At 46.2% G+C, this 20,810-nt stretch overlaps 1 protein-coding gene across 4 annotated transcripts in view; it reads right to left on the bottom strand.

Moving 5' to 3' along the window:
- Positions 1-667: 667 nt before the first annotated feature.
- Positions 668-20,810, bottom strand: part of TFAP4 (transcription factor AP-4) — a 41,444-nt gene continuing 21,301 nt past the window's right edge. For 2 of the 4 annotated variants that reach the window (XM_085628459.1, XM_085628456.1), the window contains exons 3-7: positions 20,683-20,781; positions 19,975-20,148; positions 16,571-16,705; positions 7,309-7,476; positions 668-1,656 (exon numbers count right to left, since the gene is read on the bottom strand). In XM_085628459.1, the coding sequence (XP_085484585.1) occupies positions 1,462-1,656; positions 7,309-7,476; positions 16,571-16,705; positions 19,975-20,148; positions 20,683-20,781 (771 nt within the window). In that variant the 3' untranslated portion in view covers positions 668-1,461. The remainder of the gene's footprint in view (positions 1,657-7,308; positions 7,477-16,570; positions 16,706-19,974; positions 20,149-20,682; positions 20,782-20,810) is intronic. The other 2 variants (XM_085628460.1, XM_085628458.1) reach the window with 1 other exon arrangement.

Genomic DNA, 20,810 nt, shown 5'->3' with positions numbered 1-20,810 from the left:
CATTCAAACAGAAGATGCCTCTAGAGTACAATAAGACAAAGCGATAACTTGTTTTTTCAAAATGTGTGTCTTCATGCACAATAAACTAGCATTACTGTCATCCAGGGATAGCTGGCCTGGACGGGATTCGAAGCAGACTTGGAGGAAACTGTAGACGTCAACACCAAGTCTTCAACTCGTGGCGCCGTCTTAGTGGCTGCAGACGAGGGCTTCATGTTGGCTAAACCGGTGACTCTAAGAGGACCATACGAGTAAGAATACTGCACACCCGCAGCAACAGAAGGTAAATGTAGGTATTCTTGAGAAGATCAAGATGAACCTTGCAACTCCTTTGCCTAAATTGGCAGCTGCTCCAAGCTTAACAGATACTTACTTTGCCCATTGGATGAGGCCATGGTCTGTCCATCGGCAGCAGTTATCACAAATGACCATCAAGGACACCAGGCATAAGCGCTCCCAACCAATGGCGGAGCATGATGGTTTGGCAGGGGCCTCTTACCGCAGCAAGTTGGCAGTGGCTTTGACAGTGCGCTCTCTTTTTCCCTTCAAGGTAAGAGCACTGCTCGACTGGTAAACCACACAGCTCCAACAACTTTAAAATCTCGAAGCTGGCTGCCACTCCAAAAAGGCAACTTGCACTAAATCAATTCATAGCACACCAGCGAAGTTCTAAAAAACAAAGTACAAACTTTATTTTGTTTCTTTACAAAGGCACCAAGGCCTCACTGGTATTTTTTTGTTTGTTTGTCACTTTCTTTACAAAATATAACAGCTCCTTAATACAGACCAGACTTTGAAAAATCGTAAAAAAACAGAAATTAAACAGAACAAGAGACAAATTGTGGATGTGAATGGGAGCTTGCCGAAGGCAGGCACTGCGCACACTTCAGACCAGGGACCAAACAGAGGGAGTGGAACAGATGATGGGCAGGGAGGGCAGGATGGGGGTTGTTGACGGGAACGGATGGAGGTTAGGACCACAGGACACCAAACGCCATTTTCCAAACCTACATAATACCCCACAAAGAACGGTTTAAGTGCTTAAGAGGACAACAGTGGGGTAGAGGTAGGGATGAGGAGGGTGGATAACATGTTGGGGGAATTTATAGTTCCTATTTTATTTGGAAATGCCACTTTCCGAGCTTTGCTTTCCTGCCACCGTACTAGTGTTAGCATCATGTAGGACACTGTACGAAAGCAGCCTTAAAAATTCAGCTCGTCACCATCTGGAGTTCCAGCAAGTCCCTCCCCTTATTGTGCGTTTTCACCCACAGCAGGCAACGCCGGTTGGCGCACTTTCTCCCTTGACTTACAGTATTGGTCAGGTCATAAAAGAGACCCAAAATCTTACGGATTTTGTTTTCAAATGTTCGGCATATGAGATGTGTGAGGGGTGGAGAGCAGGAGAGTTTCCGCCCGTCCCTAGCTCCACGGTCTCCCACGCAGTGCGTCATCCTGCTGTCAGGGGAGCTCGCCATCCCCAAATGCATCATCCTTGCTATGTTCTGCATCGCTGTCGTCACACTCTGTGTCGGAGGCGGTGTCAGTGTCAGCAACATTCTCCGAACATGGCCAGCTAGGGTTAACGATGACTGCCCGGCGTTGCTCCTCCTCCAGCTGCTGGCTCTCCTGTGTTCCTTCTATGTGCTGGATCGCCTGAGTAAAAACAATGGTAACATGCTCACTTCCGCTGAACAAGATTTGAAACATCTTTCAAATGTACACAATGGATAAGAAAGGCCGCAGAAAGCAAGAATTATTTTCCCAAGATCGGTATAGTCTACTAGGTAGGACTCGACTCTTCTTAAACGGTGGGAGCTTCCCATACCAACATAAACTGCAGACCCATCCTCCCACTCTTAATCCACAAGCTTGACTAAGCCAACAGACTATACCTTGGTGCACCCGCAATCATCACATGCAACATTCAAAATGCCAGTGCAAGGAGTATTGTCTTTCACCCAAGAGAACACATGACTCCTGTCCTGTAATCGCTACACTGGTTACCTATAGCTAGAAGGACAATGTTCGAGGCCCTCTGCGTTGTCCCCAGAGCCTACAAGTCAAATTCAAGCAATACAAAAGGAAACCTAACACTATGTTCCAGGCTTAAATCACTTATCCCACTTTACCATAAGAAATCTGTAGGCGGCATTACTTTCTCATTACAAGCCACCAGGCTCTGGAAACTCACTACCAGCAAGTACTAGAAGCACCCAGAGGATATACACTTCGGAAGACATTTGAAAATATGGGTATTTCTTAGATAACTGAACCACCCCACATCCCTGCAACAGAGCCCAGAAAGGCAGTCGTACCCTTGAATGCAGTAATCAGCTTACAACCCACAGAGTGGAACAACCCAGCCAGTAAACTGCTTTCGATATACAGGTAAGTTAAGAAGGGCTGCAGCAATATATAGTTATTTGTTTGTTTGAGCTTTATTTCGACTAATATAGCCATAAAAGCAAGAAGTACATAAAAAGACATTTCCAGCAATTGTATACAAATACCACAGACCAAATATTCAAGTTAATGCATACAGTGGGGCGAACAAACAATTAATCTACATCAACGATCGTGCAATTACTGCATTAAAAATCTAAAACATACTTTATAAATTAATTAAAAAAGCCAGATTTTAAAACTTTTTTTTAAAAAAAACACGTTAAAAGAAGGAATCAGTGCATTTTATACTAACTATACAGGGCTAAGGGAGGCTGCAGACCACAACAGTACATTACAACTTACAACCAATCTGTTTCCTAATGAGGTACACGTTGAATAAAAACCTACTTGTACAAAACACTACCAGTTGCGAGGTATTTGACTTTATACGTTCTGCCTCTTTGTAAGACCTAACCCCCATGTTTTTGCATAAGGGTTTGATCCAACGGTCCCTAAATTTTGTATAGACTGGACAAAAGAACAATAGATGGACATCATCTTCTTTTGCCTTTAGAGAGCAGAGGGTACACAAACCACTGTCATTTTTACCCCCCCACCTGCAAGTATTTGTGGTAGTCTGTAGGACCCCATATCTGAATTGCAGCTATAACGTTTTTGCTAGTGGTGGTCCTATCTCATTCATGAATTGTTCAAATTCAGGATTATCCTTTATAGTCAAAAATGTGAGTCAATGTGTCAATCGATGAGCTATGAATTAATTCACCATTGACATAAGACCAGAAAGTAGACTTTACGAGCTTTTTGAAGGGCGGCGTCATGTTCGGAGGTTCTTCCCATAAGTGGGAGAGCCCTAACCTGGGTATTTCCTAGATAACTGAACCACCCCACATCCCTGCAACAGAGCCCAGAAAGGCAGTCGTACCCTTGAATGCAGTAATCAGCTTACAACCCACAGAGTGGAACAACCCAGCCAGTAAACTGCTTTAGATATACAGGTAAGTTAAGAAGGGCTGCAGCAATATACAGTTATTTAATTTCATATGTCACATTTAAGGCCCACAATAAAAATACCATCATATGCAGCGGTGAACAGCAAATAGTAATTTATACCTCTAAGTTTCAAATAAGATATCTGTTTAAAGGGTTGTAAAGCAACACTAATGTAGAGCAAAAAAAAAAAAAAAAAAAAAACCACTGATATCTCCAAATTAACATGCATGAAATAACTGTAGAGATCTGTCACACACTGCTGGATAATTCGGAGGAGTACTCCATCACTGCAGGTCCCTAATATCAGTACAATCGGACCACTTTACACCTACGCGCTGCATCCCAGAACAACATAAATGCACCTCTGGGTCATCACGGGTGACATGGAAACACTTCCCACAAAGGATCAAAACAGAGACAACATCTTTCCAACCACATACTCTACACAGTGTAGGCATGGGCTTCAGTGGTCCACATAGGGGTAAATAAGCACTATATAACTTCAGCAATCTAATCCAAAAGGAAAGGCGTATATTATCCAATCCAATAAAAACCGATGTAGCCAGATATGTAGGCCCCCCACGCCACCTCCATGTCAAATGCTCCCCAATAAGCAGAATGTGCAACTGACCTTCTGCTCAGGAAGCTCTTGCACTGTGCTGAACATTAGCTACTGGCCAGCATATACACCGATGTGCCACTTGTCCTGATCGGATTGACAGGGAAGTGCTGACATATAACCTTCAAGATCTTCTCCAAGGTCAGCTAAGCAGAATGCGGTTTCACCCTCCTCTGCCCTCATCATGCCCAAGATAGGAAAACTGACAGGAAATAAGATCTAGCAGCTCTCTCACCTATAATTAGGGCCACTGGAATTATGTGGCAGAAGAGGGCTAAATTATGCAGGAGGGTTGAGAAATTATTCGCCAAGAAAAGGCAAATTATGCGGCATAATGCAGCTCATTTTGTAATAGTATTGCTAAATTATTTAATCCTTTTAAAACTTAGTAACACTGTGGGAATTGTTTGCACCTAATTAGTACCAATATAACATTCAAAATATAGCAATAGAGCTACAGCAAGGCAATTAGTCCAGCTTTGCAAAGGGCCTTCCACTGTGCAGCAACATGTGTTGTGGCACTTTTATTAACTTTTGAACCGTTTGAACTAGAAACTATATATTTTTTTTAGTAAAATCTGGAAGTAATGCAGCAGATAATAGATTTAGAGGCAAATGCAGCAAATCTATAATTATGCGAAAAATGTCACACAGTCGTATAGTGGCCTTGCTTATAATCAGCATTTTTTACTGTACACAGCAGCTCAGCATGTAAACTGAAAGCAAACGGCATCCAATGAGAAACAACCTATGTTACTGTATGTTCTTGATAACCAGCACTACACTAAAGAGTTTGGGTAATGCCACTAATGCAACTGCCGTGTGTCACGCACTGCGATTAAGACACTGAATTAGTTTCAGAGCCTGGTATTTTGAAAATATTTATGGGAACACAACCAGGGGACATGCAGAATACGCCATCTAAAAGGTCCTTTTATCACACCGTTACCAATTACAATGCAGTGCTGGGTCAACAAACTTGGGGGCATGCAGCCAAACCACCAGTATTCGGTCACCAGAGCTACAACGCGTCACTGAGGGGGAAGCTACCTTCAGGGCCATTCTAACAACAGGACCATTCAACAAATGTGGAAAACTAACACGGAATCAACCAAGGAGCCAGATTGGTCACCCTCATCTGCCTGCGCCAAGCAGCATCAAGCAGAAAAAGTTCCTCTAGATGGCTCAAAAGTTCAGTCGCAGCAGACATCTGAATATTGGTTCATCATGCACTGGGTATGAATGGGTTTATAGTACTGAATTTAATTAACAGAGCTTGGGAAAGGAAGTGAGGCATGAGGCACTATGTAAACAAAGTTACTATTTAGGATTGTTGAGAAAAGTAAATTCCAGAGTCGCCACACTTCCTGGCCTGGATGCCCTCACAGATCAATGGGGTGCACTTTCTTCAGGTCCGTTTGCCCCATCAGGTTGTAATTGTCCAGATTTGAAAGCTCCCATGAGTTAACCAGTTCCCAAGGCACATTGGTAAAGCTTGATCCACCACCCACGAAAACTTGATCACTACGTTATGGCCGGTGCGACTACAACGGGCGGTTCCGGGCACCTACTTCCGCCCGTGAACAGGGCACTGGTTCTTGGCGTATGCAACAGCTCCGATGATGGGGGACGGAGTGGTGTACGCTGCTCTAGCAAGTAATTAACCTGGGCATTTAACAGCAATGTCTCAGAGATAAGAGGTGTATGTTTATTGGATTTATATAGCACTTACTAACCCGAAGCAGCATTGAACTGCTATGGCGCCCAGCATGCTACTCCAGAACCCAAAGTTAGTGGTTAATCCAGAGACTGGTTACTGGGTGAGACGTGTGCTCCTGAGAAATCCCCCCCCTAGTTTCCTCTAGTGTACATCTGGCGATGGTTCACTGTGCCAGGATGTCGGTGTTGGGGCAATCACGCTTTACAAGTATTCGCAACACCGAGGTCTATGTCACACAGTTTTAGGCCTTTGCACCAACGCCGAGGTGAGCTTATAGAGGTGTGCTCTTGACAGTGCCCTGTAGTAGTGAGCACAGCAGACGGCGTTTCAGTTCAAGCTTGAAGGCTCAAAGCAGAGATGACAACATCCACGTTACGTACACGCTGTGGTGCTAGCTGGCTGGCAAAAGCAGACTGCTACACTTCTGCAAGGAGTTCAGAAACCAAAGCCTCGTCATGTGATGCAGCATGGCCTGCTGCCCGCCACCGAGAGTGGAGGGAAGATGCGCAGAGCTGCTATGGCTGCTTGTATCTAGCAGACCAGAGTAGCGAGCACAGCCTGGGAAGGCTCCTTATGAAGGGGTGGAACAACAAGAGGTCAGATCTATATTCCTTGCTACCCCAGTGCTTAGTAGAAAGCATGCGTATTTTTGAGCAAGTACATATCCAAGTTACTATACCTGCGCTTTACAAGAAACTTGATTGATTAAATCTAAACAGTCAGATATTGCTTGTCCATGGATATAGTGTGGCTGAGCAGTGGAGTCTGGGTACCTACAGCCCTGCGTCTCGAGCGTTCCGCCGCCAAGTTCGACTTCTGGTTGCTCGAGATGGACAATTGGTAGTGTGGGTGTGAACAATATGTTCCTTTTGTATGTACATTTAGTCCAAATGTGTTATAGTGGTTGGTGGCACCTGGTAACATCTACAACTATGTACACTTACGAAGAGGTGCCCTGTGGCAATCACCCCCCATGTGCACCTCTAGCCAGGTGGTGAAGCGCAAGCCAGCAGAGCAGTGTCCATCTCAAGCGAGGAGCCCAGTGGACGAGTGGCTAATGGGCACGCCTTTAATTGTGCACACCACCAACTGAGCCTCAAAGTGCTGAGCGAGGGCTGGCCGTCAGAGCTGGCGTGCAACGGCAAGTCAGAAATCAGAGCCCAGTGCTCTGCACTGGGACGGGCGTGTGCACCTCAAGCGAGGCATTCTGTGGCAAGTACACGTGTGCATCTCTAGAAATGCACCAGAGACTAGGTGGCACGTCTCTGAATGTGGCATCACTGGTTCAGCTGCGGTTTAAACACCGAGAGAGATGAGTACAGCGGCCCCCGAGAGAGTTTAGTACAGTGGCATATTCCATGATTAACAAAGAACATAATTCATTGCAAAGAGTTGCCCCAATCGGAATTCAGCAGGGGGGGGGGGGCTACATTTAAGTTTGTCCTAAGATTTTAAAAACGCTGTCCTCCCACAAATTGATCAGACACTGCTAACCTATTCACGTTTTCACACCAAAACGGCCTCCGTCTCCTCCACAGCTTTACCTCACCCATGCACTTCCGGTGCTCACCTGCACGATGGTGTCCAGGTTGTGCCTGGACGTGGACACAGTGTTGATCACAGACGGAGGCCCCATGGTGACCACGTTGACATGATGCGAAGGCAGGGACAGAGCGGGGGCTGGAACTATCACCGTCGGGTGATGGGTGGGGGCAGGTGGAATGTTCACCGACAGAAGCTGCAAGAGGAAAAAAAAAAAAAACCTGTTAAAGATCAGTGGTTCCTTTTTCACAAGCAAGCACTTGCTCAAACAACCAATATTAATCCATTCACTAGCACATATACACCTAGTACATGAGCTGTTACTTTAAGTAAACTGAGCTGCAGAAAAGAGCCCTAGAAAATCAGATTCTCAGCCTGGGTCCAGTCTAGTTTGGCACTTACAGGGCAGCCCCACTGTGCCAATCCCATTCCGCCCCCGTTCCACCAGAACTAAAATTCCATTTCTGAGCTTTTACAAATCCGGAGTTTTAACTCCAACGGGCCTGGTTCTGCAGTGCATCTAGCAGAGAAACTTGCAGGGCGTCATAAGAAAGGACTCTGGGAGAAGAGAAGGCCACTCGGCGTGGACTCAGAGCTTCTCTCCTGCGGAGGGCTCTTTCTTACTCCTACACAATTATGGCTCATACTGTGGGGGGAAACACAGGTCCCTCATCTGCAAGGGGGTCCACCGCTCTTCAAGAGGTTCTGCTGGGGCATTTGAAATTACAGAAAGGGCTTTGCTGTTATTTTAATATCACATAACTCCAAAGGATGCATACATTTAGAGAAAATCAATAAAAAAGTAATGCATCTGCGCTTGGAGTACTTTAATTGTAGGTCTGTCTCCATTTTAGAGCAATATTATTAAGGCAAGCAGCAAGCAGAGAAACAAATTCAGTGTTGGAGAGGCGAGATCACCTCAATACAGCTAGACACCGTAGAGGCGAGGGGGTCCTTTTCACCAGCCAACCCCCCCAAAAAATGATGTCCATTTAGATCACTTGTGATTGGCCAGGGGCAGAAAGAACACATTTGCACTGCAGAAGACATTCAAGAACCTAGAAACACTCCCAGAGGACAGCCTCAAAGGAGCCAGTGATCACTTCGATCTACGCGTGGCAAGGAAGCATGCAAAGCCAGCCACATTCTGCACCAAACTTCAAACAAGCAGAAATTGTTTAAGTGGTTGTTAAACTCTCCCTGACTTCATATCACGTGGCAAATACCAAACCTTTCTATGACGTTCTTGAGGTTCACACTTCAGCAAACAGCCCAAAATTACCTCGCCCAGCTGAACTAGAGAGAGAACTGTAAACATCTGCCTAAAATGAGGGGGGAATTCTAAAAACACTACCCCGAAGGCCTCTATGAAACTGAGGCTGAGGATTCATCTAAAAGAACAACAGAATCAAGGAACATCTGAAGGCATAAACGACACTAAAGTGATGTGGCCTCTCAGGCCAGAGGCGGACCCGTCTCAGCAGAGCACACCAGCAGGCGAAGCTGAAAACCCGCGCAGAGCTTGCTTCAAGGGGGTGTGTAGAGAGGCTTCTGGCGTGGAGCACAAGGCGGAGATGAACCACTCTCACCTTTCTTGCTAACACGCACCTTTTTCTTTGCATCTCTACATTCCTGCAAACAAGGGGTCCGGGTGCTCACTTGTCGACCTGGCAGAAAGACGTGCAACATTCACCGCCTGCCTCTGCCAGCATGTGGGAGGCTGCAGCCTCCCCTTGGACTGAAGGAAGGGGTATTGACGGCTTACGTCCTCTCAGGCCAGGCAGTTGGTACAGGGACCGAGGATGGTGGTTAGGCGCCTGCAGGCTTCGGTCTTCTCACTGCATTTGGCTAAAGCTTCCATGGTTGCCCCGTTCATTGCACCGGTCCAGCAAGAGCCGCCTCCAGAGCGCGCCAGTAAACACTTCTTGAGACCAACTGACCGGAACCACCATTAGCAAACTTTTGGGGTATGGACGTCATGGAATGTTTCGATGTGAGCGAAGACGGGAAAGGGGGTGCACCCTTATGAATACAAGCTCTGTATTTTGAAAACAAGAATACTCTGACTACCACGAAGGAATCTTTGACTTCTACCAGACAGCAGGAGACCTCTTAGCGTGGAAGAGCAGAACACAGTCACCCAAGCCTCAACACAACAAGAAACCCTCCACTCCAGATAGAATGTAATTTGATGCTGAGCACATCTGATTATTTGTGTACGACAGGCCAGCAGGAAGTCCTGCATGCTGGAGAAGAGGGACAACGTCACTCTGAAAGGTGATGTGTGACGAAGAGAACCCTCTACCACCCGGCAGGCCGGCAAGGTATCCTCGAACTGACAGGGACACAGGTTCACCTGCCAAGGATCTGTCACTTCTACCACGTGTTCACACACTCCCTCGTGCATCCTTAAGAACAAAACCCAGCAGCCCAGAAGCATACTAATTCACCAAACACAGGAATGGCCACTACTGCCAAGGGTGTATAATACAAATAGACTAGCAGCCCTGAACAAGAAACAGAACCCTGTCGCACAGCTTGGGACGGTGTGATCCAGTCAGTGCAAACGAGCGGGCCATAGAAGTGTGCAACAAAACAAACAGATAAACTAAAACACAGGTTACATCGTCGAGGGGAGTGGAGTGGACCAAAGCAACATTTTCTGGCCCCCCTATCCATGCTCATATTTCCCCATCATACACGTCTAGCTCAAGTTCTAGAAGTAGCTTGGGTACGTTTAACACCAAATTGTATACATTCACGCGTGTAAACAGTGCCACCTCGCGGTGAGTTCTGAAAATTGCCCTTATAATCTGGTATTTACGTCCACCGACAGACGGCCTTAATCTGAACGCAGATAAATCAACTGGGGAACAGAGGTGAGAAAATACTCTGGCCAAGTCTGACCGCATTAAACACTAATGACAATTTAAGAAGAAGAAAGAAAAAAGAAAAAGAAAGAAAGAAAAAGAAATCAAGCGAAGCAATAAATCTTTTTAAAAGACGAAAAAGCAGATTCAATACTTCTGGGCTCCAATGAGAAATGCTGCGTGGGCAACGGCTTTCATTAAGCACAAGAGGGCGCAGGTTGTGTTACACGTCTGGACTGTAAACCATCCTTGCCATTTAGGGTGCGGGGAGAATTTTAATGGAGCCTCCTTAGAATCGGTCATATGGAAAAACTACATTTATGTTGGTTACCCAGCCTAGGTTAATAATTTAGAACCCACAGAATGATTCTGTATATGCGGTTCCACGTACCTCATTTGTGAGACTCATCATATCCACTTCATCACAAGGATTTAAGTTCGCAGACGTGTAGGAAGCTTGCTTTTTACATAGTGATGCACAAGTAAGGCACACCATGCAATAAGTCCAGGCCACGCTCCTGTGGTTTACAGGGCATACTTTAATAATCCCAAGCGCTCTATTTGTGGTAGTGTGGTCCAGCAGTTTAGGCTTATCAGAGGGGCGAGTTAAGCATTTGTAGCACACAGTCGAATGGTTCACACCAGTGCTTAATTTGTAAAATAAGTTCCAGGGCCCTCGTCAGTAGGACACTGCTGCTTGCAAGTGTAACCCTTTCGACTACTCGAGGCCACCAAAGCTATAAAAATAGCTTAGGAAGCAGGCATGAGTAATGTTTGGAGTATGTTGAAATTGATAAACAACTGGTATAATGCTCTCTAAACTACACAAACCGTGCCAACATGTGCCAGACTGCCATTAGTGCCAGTGTTGCCAATGAAGTGTCAGTGTCAAGCACCGGTTCTCACACACTCAGTAAGAAATCCAAGACCAGTGTATGAAAATAAAGCAGATTTTTATAAGAAATTTGACACCAAGATCTTCAGAATAATTTTGAGTACAAGTGGAGCTATTGATTTTAGAAGGAAATAGAAAAATAGCTCGCATAACGGTATTTGAGGCATGCACCTTGAACACTACAAGGTTATCCTATGGGAGAAAACCACATACAGCAACAAGGTACTTGCTAGTGGAATTCAAAGGTGCCCTTGGGACTTGAGGTGTTGGGGGGGGGGGGCAAGATCCAAAGTACCATCAGCAGTTTCACTCTACCTGCCCTGGTGTGTCCGGATGCAGAGTGGCTATTAGGGATGGTAGCCTCGAACGCTACACCATTAAAGTCAATGGGACCTGAAATGGAGGTGGTGGGGGTGACAAGTCAAGGTGAACCCAAAAGGTGGGGGGCACTCATGTTGTGAGGACCCCCTAGGCTAAGGGGATGCAGTCAGTAGTTGTGTACCCAGACTGTGGAGCGCGGGTGCAGAGGTGCGTGGCTGGCTGGCCACTTGAGTTTGAGGCTCTCATGGTTGTCAGTATACCTGCAGAGGGGAGAAAAACAAGGCAGGAGCCACTCTGGTCGTGGGTGTAATCTATCCTTGATGTGCAGGAAGGCTTCCAAGGCGGTGGGGTCCAGGCTGGAGGCAAAACAAGCCTGGGCTAGTACAAGTGCACTGGTACTCCATGTATTTATGCTGGTGGGCTCCTGGAGGGTCAAGCGCCTTGAAACTTAGCTGAGAGACAGGGCTGACCTCCTACCGCCACAGAGACCTCCTTCTGCAGTGGAGCTCCCTCGGTGGAGCCGATGGCCAGCAACACGGTGAACCAGGCAGATGAGGTCTGTGGCTGCTGATGCAGGGGGATGGTTCCTCCACAAGGGAGATGACGGCTGGTTGTCGAAGTGCGGGACAGTCCTCAAGTGTTGAAGAGGATGCACAGCCCCAGGAAGAGTTGTGTCTTTGCAATGGTTAAGGAGCAACCAGCAAGACCGGGTTTGGTGCCAGGTCTTGGTTCTCGTGGTGTGGTCTCTTCTTTGTCCTTCAGTTCCCAAGAAGTCAAATATATAAACCTGGTGTGGGTGGGGGGGCTTAAATATTCAATTTAGGGGCTTTAGGAGAGTAGGAGGTAGCAACCAATGGGCCGCCTACCCCTAGGTTGGCTACACCCCCTATACGACCACTTCCTGTGAGGTGTGGGCATGATCCTGAACCAGAAGTCCCCATTTCACTAAAAACAAGATGGTGAAACCCTTCTCAGACTGTTCACTTCAGGTAGGCCACCTTAAAAGTGAGGCTAGGCTGTGGGTGAAACAAGTCTTCTGCATAACTAATTTCCTGCCTGCTCTGGTGCCAAATGGGCCCCAGGGCAGGGGGTGGCATTATCCAGGATCGGAGGTGAAAGCCATGGTTGCGTGTCAAAGGCTTTGAAAACTCTGGCCTCGTTATGCTAAATCGCCAGCAATCCTGCTGGAGGAGGCCTTGTGCGTGAACTCTGTAAGCACAGGCTCTCCCTTGCAGGGGGGCTGAAACTAGTGTGTGGAGGCAGGCCGGAATATATAAGTCAGCCAACACACCAAGAGACTAGTAGGGCTACAGAGTGTCACTCCTAAGGTTCCCTCTGTGTACATGTCCTAATAAATCTGATACTGGCATCATTACAGATTTAATAAGACACGATGATAGACAAAAAATACCATTACTCTCAGTGAAGCCATTATGTAGCTGGGTAACTCTGAATGATCAGTGCCCAGTTAATGTACTCAAAATGGCTTAATGAGCACTTGCAATGCCTATCAATGGAACAAGGCATCAAAGGGGCACATCTGCTTGTGCATAAGTACCCTCACATGTAATATAGTGCACCCTGCCTCAGGGTTCTAAAGGCCTGCTGTAGGGGTGACTCACATATAGTACATGGGCATTGCACACAGGGAATGGGAAATGTCGCATTATCAAAATGGCTTGCACCAATGGCAGTCTGCCTGCAGTGTGGATACCTTTGGGCGGCAGAATACATGCTGCAGCCCTTAGGGGGCCCTCTTTAGTACCCATGCCATGGATATCATTTACCAGGGTTTTACAATGGTGCTTAAGTCCTTGCCATTTGGGTTCCAATTAACATTTGTACCGTTTTTAGGGGATGAGCACTGGCACTGGAGCCTGGTTAGCAGGGTCCCAGTACTCTTCCAATCAAAAGCATCAGTACCAGTGGGCAAATAGTGGGAGTGACAAGGTCTTTCCTACAGGATGTGATCGGTTAAAAAGGTGGTACTCCTTCGAATCTGGGCGAGGTGGATGGCGTAGGGAGAAGGACAGAAAAAGAAGTCAGGTTAGTCTACTCTAGGTATGTTTTAGCAGCCCCAGAGAAGCATTTGTAGGCTAGACAGGGTGCCTCAGTACATTGGCTCTTGCCAAAAACATCTGGAGAGGGATACGGTACAGCAGAAGGCTCCCAATAATCCTAGAGACATAGTTCTGCACCTTAACGGGACATCAAATTCTTCAATATTTTTCTGGAAAGCCATGAGATAGCTTCTACACCTTTATCAGTGGGACCACCACAGCAGCTTGAAGATGTGATGTGCATACAGAAGGGTGTATTGCAGCAGCCAGCAGGGAAGCTGTACCCTCCTGCACAGTGCAAGCAAAGGACTGGAAAAAGAGGGTAGGGGAGGCAAGGTGTTGGAAGATATGGCAAGGGTCCTTTGTTAAAATGGGATTCAATTCCCCCATCTAGTCCCTCAAGTTGTCAACTGACTACATTCTTCGGCTGACACTCTAGGCGAAGAGGTGACAACCACAGTGAGCACTATAGCCGCATAAAAACTAAATATGCATGTTACCCTTAGGAAGCATTCTACCTTTTAAAGCATTTGTGCAAGTACAATCTGGTACATCTGATCAGTTTTTAGGTTAGGCTGACGATCTTAGCAACTCAACTTTGGGGGCTTCAGCGAGTTCCCTGGCACAGGATCGCTCCTCTACCCGGTTCGGCACCTGCCATATGGTGTTATCATTAGAGCGCATCCCTCCCCTCAAGTACCTGCAGGTGGCTTTTCTTCACATTAATTGATCAGGCATTTCTCGATGAAAGCACTATATATATATATATATATATATATATATATATATATATATATATATATATAGACAACGGTCATCCTTTTGAAAAAGATCCGGCACTACTTGTGCATTAAATTCGAAGCACCCTGATCGAAAATTACAGGCTTAATTTTATCGTAAAATACATACACCACTGAGCTGGGTACCGTTTTCGTACCCAGCCCACATAGTTTACAGATAGTTGGGAGAGTGACATTTCGTGAGTTGCAGAACATGGCTGTCATTGGCATACACTGTTGAGATTAGTTTTGCACCCATTCTCTTGAAAAATGCAGCATTTTTGCCTGGTTTCCAGGTCAGTTATACCCGCTGAACAGGAGTGACGATAATTGGGATTGACGAGTAATGGGAGGTAGAGTGAAGGGAAATGGGTGCATTTTTGAAGAGGGCGTCACTCCTCCTGGGTCCGGCAGGTTTTTATGGCTCGTAATTTGTTAAGTAGTAGCTGGATTCTGGTTTCCGGGTTTATAGTTCAGTTTGATCCCAATCAGCTTTGATAAGGGAGCTCGCCCTCCTTCCGATGGGGCGACTTGCGTCATGAATGGGTTGCATTCACAACTAAATTTCCTTCATGACTATGGATCATTCTTTTATACCCACTAACACCAGGGGGCATGTAGGCGCTTTATATCAAACTACACTGTCAAACCTACTTAAGATATTACTGCTCTTTCCATGTGTGTGCGCGGTCTTCTCCAAACATGCATCAGCCATGCATGGGTTAACCATTTCCACTTCACAGGCGCCATTCATATCCCGATTTCCAGCCACTATGTAGAGCAAGGATCAGCTATCATTGTTTTTTTGCTTTTGAAAACTTCAAGGTTTACAAAACTGTAAAAGTGTGGGCCTCAACCGTGAGCAGCAATGGTGTCAGACACACCTGGAGAGGCACTATGTTATTGCACCCTCTTTGTCCTTCTACTGCAGCAGCATGGCCTAACCCGGCTCAATGCACTGTAACGTCAAGTAGTGGCTATGGGAGAATCCAACTCATGAATCTTAGGTTATGTCGGATGGCTAGCCTTTTTGCTTTTCAATTATAGGGATAAGTAATCAAGAGCAGAACCTTTAACTCAGCTCAGTTCCCAGCTAAAGAAGTTTCCCTCTACCGGTGTGCACCTTGGGCATCTTGGTCCGTTCTCTACAAGCTAGAATCTCTGAGTGGTGTGGGGAGTCACGGCCTGGACCAGGCACCCACCATTCTTTCAGAGGCTCTAGGTTAGAGTGCAGTCTGAGAAACCACCCGTTTAGATTCTCCAACCGAGACTTCTGGGAACAGTGTGTCGTCTGCGCCCTCTCTGCCCTCTACCGGATCTACAGAGTCTATGCCCAGGACTTCTATCACAAGTTCTAGTTCTGTGTGCTCCACCGATCCATTATGTTCAACATCAAAGCTGGACCACAGCATCCTCTCAATGCTTGATGAAGAAGCGGTGTCAATTTTATTTGGCATATGGTGGCAAAGCACATACTTGTTGCTCAGGTCTTCACAACTTTACTCCCACCACCACATCTAATGTTCCAACACTCATTAGCTAGCACGAGACCCATTAGTACAATGTACTTATCTTAGAAGAAGGCTAGGTTTTAGCTCAATAAGTTACTTAATTGTAAACAATTTTTATTAACTGTTGGAGCACCATTTGAAACACCAGGCGAACAGAACATGCTTTGAAATACTTGTCCCAAAATTGGCAACCTGCAGACTGGCTTGCGAGGCAAATTTGAGATTTTGAAGCTATACCGTTCTTTATGGCTGCACTGTGATTAGCTGAAATCACATCACTGGTTTCCAACTTTCAGAGCATGGTTCATATCGGCAACCACAAAATCAACAATATTTAGCCTGTTAGTTCCAAAGCAGCATAAAAAACCCCATCTATTTTGAAGCAGGATTTCACTTTGCAGCATCAATGTCAACAATGCAAGATAACATAATATTTCTCAAAAATAAACTGCAATGCTACGCCACACAAGCTTTTGAAACATTTATAGAATTAGAGGTAAAATGGAAAACATACTTTCTGAAAAGCTTGTGTATGTGTAGGTGAGGCTGATCTATAGGCGCTCCACGCGTGTTAGCATATCACATCAGTCGGATACACTAGAAATAGAAATTACTTTCCGAAGAGAGGCCACCTGAGATGCCAGGTACTGAAGCCAGAAATGCAGGAGCAGCCTTTCATTTACCACTCATGAACCACAGAGATACTGGAATGGACTAAACCAGAAAGGCGTAGCTGGCACCATCTCAAGGTTAGACCATGACAAAATCTAGAATTTAATTTCTGGAAGTGCCGAGTCAAATTGCGGGAGGCTTACTGAATCCAAAAGTCTTCTTTAAGAGAAACGGAGCCTCACCTGTGTGTGGATCTCCTGCCCGGGATCTGCCGTCTCCTGGTGCAGTAGTCGCACAGGCTGCTCTTCCTCCATCTTGACTTCCTGGGCTATCTCCTTCAGCTTCTCAGGGTACATGTGAGCATCCAGGAAGCGCACCTGCCAGCCAGCCAGAGAAAGAGAGAAGCCCACACCATTGGTCTCCAGAAAGAACTAATTCTGTGCCAGCATAAGGTGTCAAAGATGGGGGCGGGATCATGCACGAGTGTGGACCAACAATACACAGATGAGGCAAAGTGACTGAACACAGCCATGGGGATGACACAGCCATGGGCACTACTGAAGACAGTGAGCACAGATTGCAAAAAGTGACAACTTGGAAATCTGATAGGAAGAGTTAGTCAAAGTTCACAGCACCAAGAGGATTATATCCTGTCTCTGACAGATGAACGAGTCGTCAGAAAGTGGCTCGCCACAACCAAAGAGTGCCAAGAAAGAATACGCAGCAGCGAATCCCCTTTATTTTCCATTCCTGAAATCAATATTAGACCCAGCAGAACACAAGACGTTGGCAGTGTCTAAGCAGAGAGAGAGAGAACCAAAATCTAAGCTCCTAATCGAACTCAGTCTCTTCTTTTCTGCCATCGGCCAGGCACATGCAACAAAGTCTGCAACTGAGATACGGGCGGCGCAGCCTATACAGAGCAAAAGCAAAAGGTATCATGTCAGAGACATAAGATGGTTTTAAATGATCCAGTCTTCAACATACGAATGAAGTGGTCTTTCAAACAAACACGATTTTAACCTCCAGATGCTGTAAAATAATGAAGCTCAAATGGAGAGCGGCTGTGGACCCTGTTCCAACTCGAGACATACAATACTTTATCAAACAACTGACGCCCTATTTTCCAACAGTTCCCCTCCCACCTGTACTATGAATTACAGGCATCCAAGACAGACCTCAGGCTGGTCAAACAATAAATATCGGCACATCAGACGCATGCAGCGTTTGTTTTCCAGTGTGATCGATTACTTGCAGGTAATCTTCAATACCACAGGCTCTCCTCACACTGAGAACAGTCCTCATCCACACTGGCACGGAGATACCACTAAAAGGTATTTAAGACACATTTTCTTTACCTGTTGGCTCCTTTACACTCATCCCTATGCAGACCCAGCATGGAGAACTTCTAATACAGAGCCAATATTTGCAACTCTTAGGAAGAGAGATCAAGACAATAACAAAACCAAGACTTCGTGTAATAAAGATACCCAAGGCGATAGTAGGACTGTGCCCCGGGGTCACAAGAAGCATTCGCACCCGTTTTGTCACCCGACACCTGTAGCATACATATTACAGCAGAGGCTGCACAGGTGCATAGTTTGCACTCACAATTGCAAGGGAGTTGTTCCCTCATATCAGTGGGGTTGTGACCCCCATGCTAACAGAACACCAGTGCCCAAGTAATATTACTGACATAGGCACAGGGGCACACAGGCAGTCAAAATGTGCACCTCTTGCGCACCACACAGAAGAGGATGAATGAGACCACCACTTCCACCAATGGGGCTGCTTGTGAGAGGAACAAGAGTTCTAGGGATTTACCAACTTAAAGTATGCCACTGCAGGTAGGCAGTGCCTTACACACTACACCTACATGCTCCTTCAACTCCTGCCACACTCTCTGCATTGAAAGCAGGTGGTCAGTTTCAAAACACTGGTCTGTCTTTCAATGCTGTTCTCTCAGGTTTGCAGGCCCAGGTTCAGGGATTGACTAGGGAAGTACTGTGCACTTTCCAGCAGCACCATTTTGCATAACATGGCCCCCTGGTTGGCATTCAAAACATTACTAGAGTACCTGTCAAGTTATTTCACTAAAATGTCTTCTGTTCGGCCAACTTGCTAAGAAAGTTAGTCAGTCTTCAAGAGCGTTTGCGGACACCGTGCTCCAATTCAGTCCCATTAACGAGGAATAACAAGGTCGACATCGTACCAACAGCTAACGCTCTTGAAGGTGCAGATGAAAGCCACCTTTATTTTTTTTTATAAAACTGTGCAGTTTTGATGGGTTCCAAAGGCTGGTTTTAAGACAGATTCCAGATCAATGGACACACCCACACAAATAAATAAAGTGTAGAGGCATATATACAAACCGAGATCTGGTTATCTTTGAAACGTCTTCGTTCGGACGTCTTACCCTCCGCCACAACTTCCCAGGATGCTGGATCAACATTTGGTCGTGGTCTTATGATTTTTAAAAGAACCTTCTTCGCAATTAGGGGAGTGGATTTGGGTAATAATCAAATCTGGTGGGGGTCAATCGCACAACCCTGGGAGCCCACCTTAGTAGATTAGGTTATATGTTCTGGTCCTGATAAGTTGCCGCTGAACCTTAAGTGGGCACACGTGGCAAGAAACACATTGACCCGGTCAGGAACTCCAGGTATCAGTCTTACTTTAGGTGTTCACTTCTGTTTAACCCTTAACAAGAGCATCCACCAAGAACAAAGGTGATTGGGGTGCCCTTAGTTTAAAATCATGCACTTCGGTCCAATCTACTACTAGAAGTTGCCCCTGCAATGCAAAGGGCGACTCCGAGTGGTAAGGTGATCCCCTGACCACGGTCAGAGAATGGATCTCCGAAAAATAGCTCCTTCACTGGGCCTATTGGGCACTGCAGCACACACCCAATGAGGAGCTGACCCAATAATGAGGGTGTACATATCCTATGGAGGGGTCTCCGTCAATCTGGGATTAGCCCTAAAACTAGCATTTGGAGCCTAGAACATACACAACAGAACTGCTCACGCTTTTGTTAAATATCATCAACCGGGAGGACGTGCGCTAGACCAGAACAATTCCTCTCACCCAACCTTTCCCTTCTTTCCCATATGAAACCAGTTTTTTCCTCATTACAGCGGAGGTGAAACTGTACTGCATCACTACCCAACTTTTGTTTTCATATCTACCTAGAAAGAGGTGCGTTACTGTGCATCTTTAACGTGTTAGCAAAATTAACGTTCCAGACACATAAAAGTAAAGGCGCACTAGCTAACCCTCGAAGACTGCTAGTACCAAGGGCAGAATCAAGCACTGGGGCAGTCAGCCATGTGCGGGGATAATCACTTTAGCACAAGTAGCTGAGTTCAGAAGCTGTGGGAAGAGATAACGGTGTCTCCCAGCCACTGAACAGGTGGCGCACCCTCCACTGCAGGTAGAGAAAAGCCAATCAAAGCCAATCAAAGGCATCCAGTTGGAAGCTGCCAAGTGTGCAAACTCCGACTACTTTGCAAGCTCATTTTTTGGTTCAACAAGGGGAGAATCAGAACGATGGCGACAGGAACAGCAAGCACGTGCCACACAAACCTCCCTACATGAGGCGATGCGCCCCCCCCCCCCCCAATATGACAACACTTGGAGCCCTCACCTGTTCCTCCAGCATCATGCGCACCGACCGCTCCTTGTCCAGCTTCTGCCGCAGTTCGAACATTTCCCTCCTCAAATCTTCTGCCTTCTCATCCTCCCAGATGTCAGGAGACCCAATGCCCTCATCCTTGTCTTCTGCTCGCCGCCTCTTTGGTGACGAGCCGCTGAACTCTTGCTAAAATCAAGAAACGGACAAGTCAGCTCAGCGGTGAGCACAATAAATTGCCAGCTAGGTTAGTCCCCAGACGTACACATGCATAATCATTAAAACAGCGTGAAGATCAAATAATTTGCTACTAAGTGGCCACAAGGTGGCGAGAGAGGGCACCTAAATTTGACATTTGAATCTGTAGGGGGTGTGCATTAGTTTCATGAAATTACGGTTTTGACAATTTTCAATATCGGACAGCAGAAAGCTCAATATACGGTTAGATATATGTCAAGGACAGGAAAAGCTGCTAGAGTAGGGACGAGGCCAGAGCCGCTCAAAATAAAATAAAAAAAGTGAATAAAAACACATATACATGAAACAGAACAGGAATCTCAAGGATAAGGAAACAGCAGACAAAACAAAATGCAGGTGAAGGGAGTGGGACATTTTCCAATGACATGAAAACACAAGGGAACTCAGGTGTGAAACGTGTGGACGACCAACAGGACACAGCGGAGGCAGGGGTGAAGCAGGTGGCAGAGCAGTCAGTCAATGTACCTGGATAAATCTCTTGAGCTGCGTGTTCTGCTGCAATAACCGTGTCTTCTCCTGCTCCAGTGAGAAGATGTATTCAGCTGTCTGTTGAAGAATCGCCGCCTGTGAAAAGCCAGAGAACATCATGTCAC

The sequence above is a fragment of the Triturus cristatus genome, chromosome 10 (assembly GCF_964204655.1).
Source record: "Triturus cristatus chromosome 10, aTriCri1.1, whole genome shotgun sequence".
Lineage (NCBI taxonomy): Eukaryota > Metazoa > Chordata > Amphibia > Caudata > Salamandridae > Triturus > Triturus cristatus.
This window is presented reverse-complemented; position numbering and strand designations above follow the sequence as displayed.